At 38.9% G+C, this 13,579-nt stretch overlaps 1 protein-coding gene across 3 annotated transcripts in view; it reads left to right on the forward strand.

Annotated features, from left to right (window-relative positions):
- Positions 1–13,579, forward strand: part of MACF1 (microtubule actin crosslinking factor 1) — a 384,195-nt gene that overhangs the window by 218,513 nt on the left and 152,103 nt on the right. For all 3 annotated transcript variants that reach the window (XM_075554202.1, XM_075554201.1, XM_075554200.1), the window contains 7 exons: positions 1,527–1,653; positions 2,208–2,391; positions 2,984–3,153; positions 8,689–8,867; positions 9,545–9,683; positions 10,330–10,523; positions 11,627–11,789. In XM_075554202.1, the coding sequence (XP_075410317.1) occupies positions 1,527–1,653; positions 2,208–2,391; positions 2,984–3,153; positions 8,689–8,867; positions 9,545–9,683; positions 10,330–10,523; positions 11,627–11,789 (1,156 nt within the window). The remainder of the gene's footprint in view (positions 1–1,526; positions 1,654–2,207; positions 2,392–2,983; positions 3,154–8,688; positions 8,868–9,544; positions 9,684–10,329; positions 10,524–11,626; positions 11,790–13,579) is intronic.

The raw sequence follows: 13,579 nt of genomic DNA on the forward strand, positions 1-13,579 counted from the left end.
TCTCAATTTGAGTAAAAACAAAGAAATTCAGTATGTATGTGTGAATGTGTTTTTGTATCTGTGTGCATGTAAATCTTCTAGAAGTTAAGACAGACTTACACCTGGAATGCTTTAAAAAAACAAAACACTTTCTCAAGCGCCACACACTACAATTTCCTTTATATGCTGGATGAGCTTCTTGAGTTGCTGCTAACTTTAATTTTACTACTTGCTATGTATTCTCTTAAATAATTTTAATTTTAGTAACATATAAGGGGGCTTCAAAATTATGTGTATAAATGGAATTTAAATGGAATTTTCAACACTTTTTGAAGTACCCTTGTATTTTACAAAGCATTTGCTATTTCAACCATTTTCATGTGTACATGTCAGTGAAATTGATTATGTTCCCTGTGTTGCACAACCATCACCACTACCTATTCCCAAAGATTTGTCACTCTTCACAGAAAGTCAGCGCCCCTTTCGCATGATCCTGGAAATTAACTGTTCATAAACCTTTTGGCAGTTTTTTGACTACAGAGAATAATTTTTGGACAGGGACATCATCATATTCCAAGGAGGAATAGCCTATCTTTACTTGTTTCTTGTTCTGAGTATTTTCCCCCTCTCAAGTTTCTCATGATCGCATCACATTCTGGAAACATATATAAGATTGCTAAATATATGCTAGCACATATACCACACTAGGAAATCCAAAGAACTTGAGGATATCAGTTCATTAACTCCTGAAGACTTTTGTGTTAGTAGTATTGGAGATGTTGTCTTTTTCTGCTCAATATGTAAGTTCAGTTCGGGTAAGGTGGTCACATTTGTCTGAGAGATACTAGATGGGGAAGAAAGTGGAACCGATCACAATGATTGACACACAGCCCTTCAGGGGAAAGAACAGAAACCATGGGGTCGGTGTGAGACATAAAAATAATAATAATTTATAATCTATCAAGGGGTCATGAGGGTATGGGGAGAGAAGGAGCTGATACCAAATGCTCAATAGAAAATAACTGTCTAGAAAAGAATGGTGGCAACATATGTACAAATAAATATGCCTGATACAGTTGATGTATGGGTTGTAATAAGCATTGTTAGAGCTCTCAGTAAAATGATTAAAAAGAAAGAAACAAATCCATTGTCGTTTCGACAATTTTGCCTCACAGTAACCCTATAGGACAGAGTAGAACTGCACCTTAGTGGTTATGCGTTGGGCTGCTAATCACAAAGTCAGCAGTTGGAAACTACCAGCTGCTCCTCTGGAAAACAATGAGGCTTTTTGCTCCTATAAAGAGAAATCCACTGCCCTATACTTTTTCCCTTGAGCAGCTGGAAGGGTCAAACCACCAACCACTTGGTTGACTATTTGTTTAACCTACTGTGCCACTAGGAACCCTCTTTGTCCTGATAAGGTCTCTATAGGGCTACTAGTTAGAATCCTCTCAGTGGAAATGAGTTTGGGGCTTTTGTTTGTTTTGGGTTCATAGTGGAGTTGAAGTCCTGCAAATGCTCTAGCCAGATTTTGTGTTTGTTACTAGGGTGGAGCAATCTTATCAGAAGGTGATGACCCTTTGGCACCAGCTACATGTTAACACCAAAAGCCTTATCTCCTGGAACTATCTCAGGAAGGACCTTGAGCTTGTACAAAGCTGGAACCTGGAAAAGGTAATTGTGAAAACTTTCATCCAGATTCACATCCTGTTGATAAGTTTTTTTCTAAAGGAGATGGTTATTATATTACTGTGGGACTCCTACTCACACAGACTAAAGCTGAGTCGGGGATATTGTTCCTGCGTTAGGGGAACCAAGGGTTTCAGGAAGTAGAAACTGATACCTGAGTAGTTAGGGAAATTCCTGTTGAATATAGGTAATATCTCTGGTGTTCTCGGTGGAAGGGGAAGGTTGCAGCTTTATTTTCATTTTCTAAGACCAATATCGTCTTTGCATAAAAATATACGTTGGGGAAATGCCAGTGAAATAACTATTTTTAAGAGTCATGTCCAGGAAGATACAAGGGGTCCTCCTGATGTTCTGGTGATATTCTGTGTCTTGATCTGAATGCTGATTACATCGTCAAATTTGTGGAAAATCAACACATTTATAATGATAATCTGTGTACTTTTTTTGGATCTGGGTTAAAGTTCAACTAATGCTGAGAGAAAAAGAGAGAAAATTACACTCTCATACTATGGAAATTTCTCCTGGTCTTTTCTTACCAGCTTCGATCTTTAACACCTGAGGAGTGCCACCAGGTGATGAAGAACCTCCAGGCCCACTATGAAGACTTTCTACAGGATAGCCGTGACTCAGCACTCTTCTCGGTGGCTGATCGCTTGCGCTTAGAAGAGGAGGTGGCTGCTTGTAATACACACTTCCAGCACCTGATGAAGTCCATGGAAAATGGTGTGTTCATTGGGAAGAAGGGAAGAGGGTGGCGGGGGGGGGGGGGCACCATTTTCCATTTGAGTTGCTAAAACCTTGATGAGAGGGGAAAACTTACAGAGATGATTTCTCGCAATAAAATTGTGACCAATGAGGGCTACTGATAGGTTGGTCATTATTGCTACATCATCCTATCACATTTTCTTGTAGCTCTTATGTGTTTTGATCTTCAGAGAACAGTATGCAGTGTATAGAAGTTAGTGTCAGATAAGGTTTCCCAGATAAGGAAGGCCTTGCTTTCATTAATAGAATATCAGATCTACAAGAACCAATGATGCCCTTTGTTTGCAGGTGAATCTGTTGTTCCCAGATTTACTGATCTGGAGCCTAAGGAACCTTGCTTACTGCATGGTCAGCCGTTCAAACCACTAGCTGCTCTGCCCAAGAAAGATGAGGATTTCTGCTTCCATAAAGATTTGTAGCCTCAGAAACCTTAGGAAGCAGTTCTGCTCTGCCTAGTAAGGTTATTATAGATCAGAAGCAACTAAATCACAGTGGGTTTGGATGTATGGTTTTTTATACGGACGTAATCATCTTGCTTGTGTATTCACAGAGGACAAAGAGGAGACAGTGGCTAGGATGTACATTTCAGAACTGAAGAATATCCGGCTGCGCCTGGAAGAGTGTGAACAAAGGTTGGTCAAAAGAATTCAGTCCCTGAGCAGTTCCAGAACCAATGAAGATTCCCGGCAGGACAGTGCATTAAGGATTGCAGAGCAAGAGGTAAAGCCTAAGAAAGGTGCTGGCTGCAAAGTAATTATTTTCAGAATGAATGGGGTGTCAAGAGGGTCTGGATCCTAAGAAATGGGGCAAGACACTCTAGTCAGTCCTAGGAAGCTTTCCAGCAGTGTTCCAAATCCCCTTTACCTCTGGAGGAGGCATGATTTCATTTCCCAGTGTATTGCTGAATGTCGATTCATATCTTACAGAGTTTACAAGTCAACCAGGCTGGTAAATTGCTCTGAGTTATTTCATTTAGACTATGTAATTTAAGTCAACTTGGTAGAGATCCTGCTTTCTCCTCTATCCCTTATGTACATCCCTGTTACTTTCGTTGATGATATGATTACCACCAGTTATGACTTAATAGTAAGGATAGACTTAGATTATAAAGTAGTCTCTGAAGCATACTTGCTGTGATTTTGAGCAAGCTAATTTTTATTCTTTGCTTCTTTATTATAATATGAAGATAATATTCTATCACAGAATTGTTTTGAAAGTTGTGATATGCAAGTACTACAAATAATGAACTTCCTGTAAAAGTGAGAAGCTATAAGAGCATAGGGGGGGTATTCGCAAAATAAAGGCAGCAAATATTCTTTCAAGGGCTTTGAGGAATGTTAAGAATAGTAAACCATGGCGCTTCCCTTTGACTTGTAATTAAACCCACTGCCATCAGAGAAGTATAAAATACTGAAGTCGGGGAGGGAGGGGGAAAAATCAGGACCTGATGCCAAGGGCTTAAGTGGTGAGCATATGTTTTGAGAATGATGAGGGCAATGAATGTACAGATGTGCTTTATACAATTAATATATATATGGATTGTAATAAGAGTTGTGTGAGCCCCTAATAAAATAATTTTAAAAAGGAGGAGGAGGAAACAGGGAGGTCAGTGATGTCATACTGAAGGAACTGCAATAAATGAATGGAAACAACAAAAATATTGAAGTCACAACTAGAGACTTCCTTATAGAGCTGTCATACGATTATTAGCAGTACATTGCAATAGGAATTTAGATGATTGCTATAACTTTTGTGCTTGTGATGCTGTGAGAGAGCCCCATGATGACTATTATATTCGAACTGGGAGCGTTTAAAGGGATAGAAAGGAATGGCTAACGAGGAGGGATAAGTGGGCAGTATAGTTTGCATTGGTTGAATGGTCTCTAATATACCTGTGTGAGGCACACACAGGTGAGGCATAACATATGTGCCTGAAATTCTCATGTCTAAGCACCTTACTTTTCTGTGGAGTCATCCAAAATCTAAAACAAAACATTCTTTTGAGATGAGTTCAAATAGAAAAACTGGAAAAGAATTAAAATTGCAAGAGTAGTAAAAGGAATTACCTTATAATCTTCATATAGATTCCTGCATTTTCTACATTTGTTTGATCATTTGTTGTACATATACTACTCTTTGCTTGTTGTTGAGTATAAGTTTCAGACATGATGCCCCCTTAAACGTCCATCTACTATTAACTCGGCTTAAGATCTATTATTAATTAATTATTAATTATTTTCTTTAAATCATTTTAGTGGGAGCTCGTACAACTCTTAACACATTCTATCCATTGTGTCAAGCACATTTGTATATTTGTTGCCATCATCATTTTCACAACATTTTCTTTTTACTTGAGCCCTTGGTATTAGCTTCTCATTTATCGCCCTCCTTCCCCCACTCCTCCTCCATCACGAACCCTTGGTAATGTATAAATTATTGCTATTTTTTTTCCTATTGTTGATTCTTGAGTGACTCAATAATTAGTTTAACAGTAGCCAAAAAGTCATTTTTTGGATTCTAGCATTCCTTTAACATTTAAATTTTTCCATACTACCAAAGAGAGTTTCCCCTTCTCATTACTTATTTCGTTGTTTAATTTGCACCAATATGGACTCATGGATTCTTATTTTATTCACTGTTTTATATAAAGTTGTTCATTATTTTGATGCTTAAATATTATCAGATTTAGCCAATGGGAGCCCCCCCTTCAGGTTGGTTTCTCTGGTTTTTGACCTGTTTCCATCATTCTTTGATTACTTTATTACTTTTCAGCAAGATATTCCAGGATCATTTTCACTAACCACAATTCTGAATTCATCCCTTTCTACAAGGAATCCTACTTCCTTTACATAGAGAATGTTATTTAGAAATCACTATTATTAGGCATCATTGTTTCTAGGCTCTGTCGACAGACAGCAAACATATCCATACCTGCACACACACAAACATCTGTCTCCTTTATATATACATATGAAAGCTTACAAAATTGTGGGGAAATGGATGGAAAAGATCATGAAATTTTTCCATGAACTCTTTGAAGCCCTTTAGTTTGTTTCTGTGTGAGAGCTCTGGTGGTTGAGTGGGTTCTCCATTGGGCTGCTAACCACAAAGTTAATTTGAAAACACCAGCCAGTCCTCAGGAGAAAGATGAGACCTTCTAGTCCCACAAAGATTTACAGTCTCTGAAACCTGCAGGACCAGTTTTCCCCTCCCTTAAGGGTTGCTATGATTCCGAATAGACTTGATGGCAGTGAGTTTGGCTTTGGTTTTAGTGCATCTATTAATGTTGCTCGTGAATCAGTATATCTTACATACTTAACCGTGTCACACACACTCTGTCACACAAATATATAACCATGTATCTCCAGTTTCAAACTAGCTCCACTGGTTTTATTCTGTCCTTCCTCTGTCCATATTTGTAAGTCACTTCCCTAGTTTTGAAACACCTGCATCATATTATTCATAGTATTTTATTTTTGTTCAATTTTAGCATGTACACAGGAAAGGTCAGAATTGCAAACTATGTCTGTCTCTGTCAATAGAAATGTACACACAAACAATGATTGGAAAAAAAACCCTACTAACTAGAATTCAGCATTCTTAAATAGTTCTCTGTCTTTAGACCAAAAGTGTATCTGCCATCTAATTATCATGTTTAGAAATTACTTGTATGGGTTTCTGACTCCACCCCTACAATGTGACTATGAAACATGGGCTCATTTTTCTTTTTCCGTACCATTTTAGATTTCTCTCTTTTCCCTACTTCAGGAAATTAGCATTCCTTTCTTTCCTTCTTTCTAAGAAAGTAGAGCACAAACATGAGTCCAGAAACCGAAACTGTATAAAGGTATGATCAGAAATACGAGGCGGTACCAAAAAAACAACCCAAGAAAAACATAAAAAACTCCACTGGGAGGAACTTTTTAGCATGCATTTTTCCCTCTAGATGAGCATTGAGCAACTCGCTCTGCAGTAGTCAACCCAGTGGCATTGCCTGGGAAAGTTCTCTATGGCCACAATCAATTCTTTCATAAAAGCAGTTTTGCTCAAACCTCGATTTTTGTGATGGCTGATCTAAGAGAACAGCATGTGACTGTGAAATTTTGTTTCCTGCTAAAAAAAAAGTGCCACAGAAACTGTTTTGATGTTGAACACAGCTTGCAAGGACAGCACTATGGGAAAACCTCAAGTGTATGAATGGTTATCTCATTTCAAAAAAGGTGAAATGTTGATTTATGACACATCTCATTCTGGACATCCATCAACTTCTCAAACGGATGAAAATGTCAACAAAATTTGTGGACTTATGCTCGAAGACTGCTGACAGACTACTGAAGAGCTGGGGAAGTTATCTGGACTCTCTTGGAGCTCAGTTCAGCAAATTTTAATGGAAGATTTGGAAATGAGTAGGGTCACTGTGAAATGTGTACCTCAGGTTCGAGTCAAAACATGCCATGCTTTGAAAGAACAGCTCCGAGGTGACCCAGACTTTTTCCCCAAGGTCATTACTGGCGACAGACATGGCGCTTTTCTTACAACTCCAAAAGCAAACGTCAGTGAAACCAATGGACGATGCCATCTTTACCTCACTCCCCAAAAAGTTGTCAAGTGAAATCAGAGATCAAGACAATGATCATTTGTAGTTTTTTTTTAATATGAGGGGGATAGTGCATTTGGAGTATATTCCACCAGTTCAGATTGTTAATCAAGCTTTCTGTTTAGAGGCTCTGGAAAGATTGTGTGACTGTGCAACAAAAAAAGGCCTGATTTGTGTGGCAGACGGGGGACTTGTCTTGCCACCACGACAATATACCTGCTCATAAAGTCATCTTAGTGCACCAGTTTTGGGCAAAAAACAACATGCTTCTCTTGGACCTTACTTAATCTCACACTCTGTGTGACTTCTTTTTGTTTCCTTGAATGAAGAGGGACATGAAAAGACAGCAAATTGATGATGTAGAAGAAGAAAAAAAATGAGATGCTGTCAGCTATCCAAACAGATGGTTTTGAAAAATGTTTCCAAGAATGGAATAGCAGATTTAACAAATGTATTAAGTATATTGGAGAGTACTTTGAAGGTGATAAAATTGTTTTGTAAGACAATTTAAGGTAAACAAGTGGCCATCTAACTGAGAAGCAACAAAGCCCACATGGAAGAAGCACACCAGCCTGTGTGATCATGAGGTGTTGAAGGGATCAGGTATCAGACATCATCAGAACAAAAAGTCTTATCATAGTGAATGAGGGGAAATGCGGAGTAGAGACCCAAAGCCCATTTGTAGGCCACTGGACATCCCCTTACAGAAAGGTATCGGGGAGGAGATAGCCAGTCAAGGTGCGATATAGCAACGATAAAACATACAACTTTCCTCTAGTTCCTAAATGCTTCATCCTCCCCCACTATCATGATCCCAATTCTACCTTACACATCTGGCTAGACCAGAGGATGCACACTGGTACAGATAGGAACTGGAAACACAGGGAATCCAGAGCGGATGATCCCTTCAGGACCAGTGGTGTGAATGGCGATACTGGGAGGGTAGAGAAGGGTGGGCTGGAAAGGGGGGACCGATTACAAGGTGACTTCCTCCCTGGGGGAATGGACAACAGAAAATGGGCGAAGGGAGACATTGGACAGGGAAAGATATAACAAAATAATTTATAAATTATCAAGGGTTCATGAGGGAGGGAGGGGAAAAATGAACTGATGCCAGGGGCTTAAGGTGGAGAGCAAATGTTTTGAGAATGGTGAGGGCAATGAATGTACAAATGTGCTTTACACAATTAATGCATGTATAGATTTTGATAAGAGTTATATGAGCCCCTAATAAAACGATTAGAAAGAAAGAAAGAAAGAAAATTTAAATATGTAGCTGGAGGGGGCGATTCTGGATCTTTTGGGGTACCCTCTCATCCTCTGTCACCTATTCCCTTTCCCCCATTCCCCTTTCATACTCCTTTTGTCTTCTGTAAATAAAAAGTAACATACTATATATTCTTCTGAGTTTGCCTTTTCTAATTGTTATACCCTGAAATCCATTCTTTGTCAGGTCGAGAGCTTTCTTTCCCCCTCACTCCTTTTTACAAAGCATAGTTCTCCACAATGTGGCTATTTCAGTTTCAACAGCCATTCCTCTATGTGTAGGTATTTAGGTTGTTTTCAGTATTTTGTTATAAATAAAGTATTTTTATTTTAATGTTAACCTTTGTCTTCAATTCCGTCTCTCTCTTTGTTGTGTGTCTGGTTCCTGGCAGCACACCCAGCAAGATTTGCAACAACTGAGATCAGAGTTGGATGACGTGTCCATGAAATGTAACAACTTTTTCCATCAGTCTCCATCTGGTTCTAGTGCCCCAACTCTGCGATCAGAACTCAATCTGCTAGTGGAGAAGATGGACCAAGTGTATGGTCTTTCCACTGTTTATATGAATAAGTGAGTGAACTAATGAATTGCGTCTAAGGGGCAGTGTTTTCCAATGCATCACAGGGGAAGGAGGTGGGCTGTTTCATGAACAATCTAGAGAGACTGCAGGTTTTCAAGATCATTTACCCACGATTATAGTTGTTGGCTTTTTTCCAAGTATCATGGAGTTGGATTCATTTGGTGGCATTGAGCAAAACCAATGAGTCATGAAGGGAGTTCATTTGCATTGTTAGGAATGTTTTTTTCCCTTATCTTTCTTTGATTGGCACCTCAAAAAAGAATAAGCGAAGCATTTATCAACTAAATTGAAGAATAAATAAACGTGTGTGTGTCTGTGTATTTAAGTGAACCAAATACTAGGTATGGCTTCCCATATTTCCTCTGTCTATGACTTTAAGGTATGATATAGCTTAGACGCTTCCCAGTGTTGGGTGAGTTTCTGGTTTCACACCTTTTTTTCTTGTGATCAATCATAGCACATATATGTGTCCCTGTGCCACTTAGAACTTTCCATTGAAATATATATGTTCTGTGCTTTCTTGTTTTTAAAATCTGCTACTATCTTTAAATAATGGTGACATTAATTTGAACAGTTACTTGTGATGACACTTTGGGTAGTATTCAGGTACTTAACATAGCTCTTAAGATATGTGTTTTAACCAAAGTGATTTTTTTCTAATCCACAGGCTAAAGACAATCGATGTTATAGTACGTAGCATACAGGAAGCTGAATTGCTGGTCAAAGGTTACGAAATCAAATTGAGTCAAGAAGAAGGAGTGCCAGCAGATCTCTCAGCTCTGGAGTCCCATCGGTCTACATTATTGGTTGGTTGTTCCAAGTTCTAAGAGGTTGACTCTGACCTAGCCAGTGCTTTGGGTTAGCAGAGGAATCGAACTTTAGATGCCATGACATTGATTTAATTTTGCATTTGAACTATCATCTAAATATGTATTAAAAGAAGGGCTAAGAAATATATATAATTAGGAAAGAAAAAACCTCTACCTTCCTGTTCTTCTGCCTATCCAGTAAAATCACGACTTAATTAAATAAGCCATCAGTGGCTTCACTGCAAGTTTATAAAACTGTTATTACTTCCATCTCACAGGCAACTCTCTCTGTCTGGTGGATAGAGAAGGGATTTTTATCTCAACTTAGAATGAGGCAATGACGAATCAAACTGGCTAAAAGGCTTACCTTGGCTACGTAGCTTGTACTGGCAGAGTGCGGTTTTAAGCACATTTCTTTGCATGTTTTTCCACAACCTCCTCTAGAGACTACTACCTGCCCTTGGGTTCCCAATATCTATCAGGAAATCAGGGCCAGGGGAATGATGTGGGGCAGTAGTTCTGTCACAAACAGATTTAGGTCTAGTTCCTTAATTATGTTTACAATATAATCTTTTCTACCTTGGTATGAATCCTCTTTAGAATGGAAAATACTTAACCTGCTGCTGTGCTTATGTTTCTATAGCATTGGCTTAGTGACGTGAAGGACAAGAATTCAGTGTTCTCAGCTCTGGATGAGGAAATCGCTAAGGGCAAGGTAGTGGCAGAGCAGCTGAATCGTCTGACACCAGAACGGAACCTGGATTTGGAACGTTATCAGGAAAAAGGCTCCCAGTTGCAGGAACGTTGGCACCGAGTCCTTGGTCAGATCGAGACGCGGTGAGTGGTGGCACCTTTAGCTCTCTTCGGAGTTCAGGGATTGACCCTGTACAAAAGCAGAGTTATAGCTATGGATTCTTGTATAAAGGCAAGAATTTTGGTAGGGAGGGGTACACATTAAACAGCAGTATCAATTCTGAACAAGATTAATGACAGAAAGTGAAACTACCAACCTGATGTCTTGCTTTTGGTTCAGTGTTCATGCCGGCCCTGTTAGCAATGTGCTCACTCCCCTCATGTCCAAGGGTGCATCTAATGACCAGTGGATGACGTCTTCATATGGAGACCAGAAAGGTGACCTGGCGGTCCATTTTCAGAGATATAAATGAGGTTCTACTATTTTTTACCAGCTTTAACCCCAAGTGCAAGCCGTTTTTTTTAGTGGAACTTTGCAGAATGTTTTGTTTCCATTGTCATCTGCCCACTCAGTGCTGTTGTTTTTTTAAATTTGTCGTTTGAGACCCTACTTCTGATAATAGATTTAAATAAGGAAAACAGAAAACTATGCCTCTCTTAGGTCAGCCTGGGTAAAGGACTATGCAGAGACCAAGAATATAGTAACTTTTATAAATTTAGGTGGAATCTTTCTAATTTTGTTACTATCCTAAAGCTAGTTAGGCCAACTGAAGTAGTATAAGTGGCTGGGTGGAATTTTAAAAAATGTAATTGGATGGGCTGACACAATAACTAACTCCTGTTTTTCAACACCCCTTCCTGCCACTTCCTCCTGAGAAATTTTATTGATTCATAAATTATCGCTTTGATACTTTGTCATCAGGGTACAGAAGTGTTCAGCAAGTACTACTGTTTGCAATCCCGATGATCCTTGGCAGCCTAGTAAAACATGTGATAGGTATTATCCTTGGATTCCCGGCCACAGGCAATTAGTAGAACTAGCAGAGTACACCTATGTTGTATTCACTTTTTGCCCCATAGGGCACAGAGTGCTTGCATAGGTCTCCTCAGCATTGCATTGTTACTCCCATTTAAAAAAAAGTGTCCTCTGGTCATACCCAACTGGAGTCATGAGCTAAGGAGAGAATTGCCTCATTTTCTATACTTGTGCCAACCTCTATGATAGCCATTTTCTTTTGCTTTTCTAGCCATTCTGAGCTAGAAAGTATCCAGGAAGTGCTGGGAGAATACCGAGCCTGTCATGGAACTCTCATCAAGTGGATTGAGGAAACCACTGCTCAGCAGGAAACGATGAAGCCAGGCCAGGCAGAGGACAGCCGAGTGTTGTCAGAGCAGCTCAGCCAGCAGACGGTGAGTGTGGCAGGTGCAAGAGAGGAAAGGAGGCTCATAAAAGAGGAAGATGCTCTGGCAGTTAAAGCTTGCACCCAATGGCAAGATAGTCTAGCATCTTCCTTCTAAGAATGGGTCAGCCTGTAAGAGCCTTTCTAATCCTGACTTTCTTTACTGCCGAATTTACTAGATGGACAGATTAAGATTACCTTGCTTTATTTTATTTCGTGGTATTACATTTTATTTTACTAGGATCAGGGTGTCTGGGAACAAAAACCAGGGAAAGCTGTGAATCTAAGACAACTATTTCATTAAAAGCAGTTTTAATTTGTTGTCATTTAGAAAGTTTTCATATCAAGGTTCTGATTATTTCTAATATCATTCAAGTTTGGTTAATCTACTTGCATGACACTCATCCCAACGTCACCCCAACAGCTTCTCATCTTTGCCTTAGGATAAATGCTGACCATTTGGTCTCATATAGTTTTGTTTGTTTGTTTGTTTGTTTTAAAGGGCACAGGGCTTGTAGGTGATGCTATTTATTTTATGCGCCGATGGTTTGTTTGTTTTTTCTTTCTTGGTATATAACGTACAATTCAATTGTTCATCCACATCAAGAAGAGTTATATAATCATTACTGCAGTCAGTTTTTGAAATTTTCCTTCATTCTTCGACTCATCATTATTGATGCTGTCTTTTTAAAAAAAATCATTTTATTGGTGTTTCGTACAATTCTTATCACAATCCACACATGCATCCATTGTGTCAAGCACATATGTACATTTGTTGCCTTCATCTTTCTCAAAACATTTGCCTTCTACTTGAGCCCTTAATATCGGCTACTCATATTCCCCCTCCCTCCCCACGACCCCCTCCCTCATGAACCCTTCATAATTCATAAATTATTATTATTTTGTCATATATTACACTGTCTGACATCTCCCCTCACCCTCTTCTCTGCTGTTCATCCCCCAGGGAGGAGGCTATACGTAGATTCTTGTTATCAGTTCCCCTTTTCTACCCCACATTCCCTCCACCCTCCAAGAATCGCCACTGGTCCTGAAGGAGTCATGAGTTCATGTTCTTGTGGATTATTCGTCCTGTAGAATAGTTTCTCTGAATCTTTGGTTTTTATCTTTTGCTCCAGACAAGTAGAGACCAATACACATCTATGCATACTACCTTCCTTTGTAACCACATGTGTTTTATTAGTAACTATTTTTAGCCTAGATGACGCACTCACAAGGTTTAAAGACCCCAGACTATTTACTAGACTAATATGTAAAGCATTACCTATGAATTATGCTGTGTTAGTTGACCTCGCTGCCCCATAAGATTATGGTCTTAAGTGTTCAAGCCCAGTAAACCTATCCCATGAGGTATTCTGTTATTTCTAGCAAGTATTTATTTATAACTGTACCCCTTTGTGTTCTGTCATGTATATGCATCACTGACAAACATGTAAATAACCATGACTACAGATACACATGTGTATATACATTTATCATCCTAAACACATATGTATACTTCTACCTGTGTAACCACACATGTATTTTTTGGTCTATATTGCTGATGTTGCCAAACTATATGTGTTAGAACAGATACCATTTGTATGTTAACCAAAAATGCCTCTCTTTCTTGTGTATATTGTGTTATCATTTACCTTCATGTTGTGAAGACTTCACTTGCATTTGATATTGCCTTTCTCATCACCAAAACTAAATATCTGCTATTTAGAATATTGTTTTCTGGATGTATATGTGTTATAGTCTTTTTATAAATGTGACACTATGATTATCCATTTGTAATTG

This window comes from Tenrec ecaudatus, chromosome 1 (genome assembly GCF_050624435.1).
Source record: "Tenrec ecaudatus isolate mTenEca1 chromosome 1, mTenEca1.hap1, whole genome shotgun sequence".
Taxonomy (NCBI): domain Eukaryota; kingdom Metazoa; phylum Chordata; class Mammalia; order Afrosoricida; family Tenrecidae; genus Tenrec; species Tenrec ecaudatus.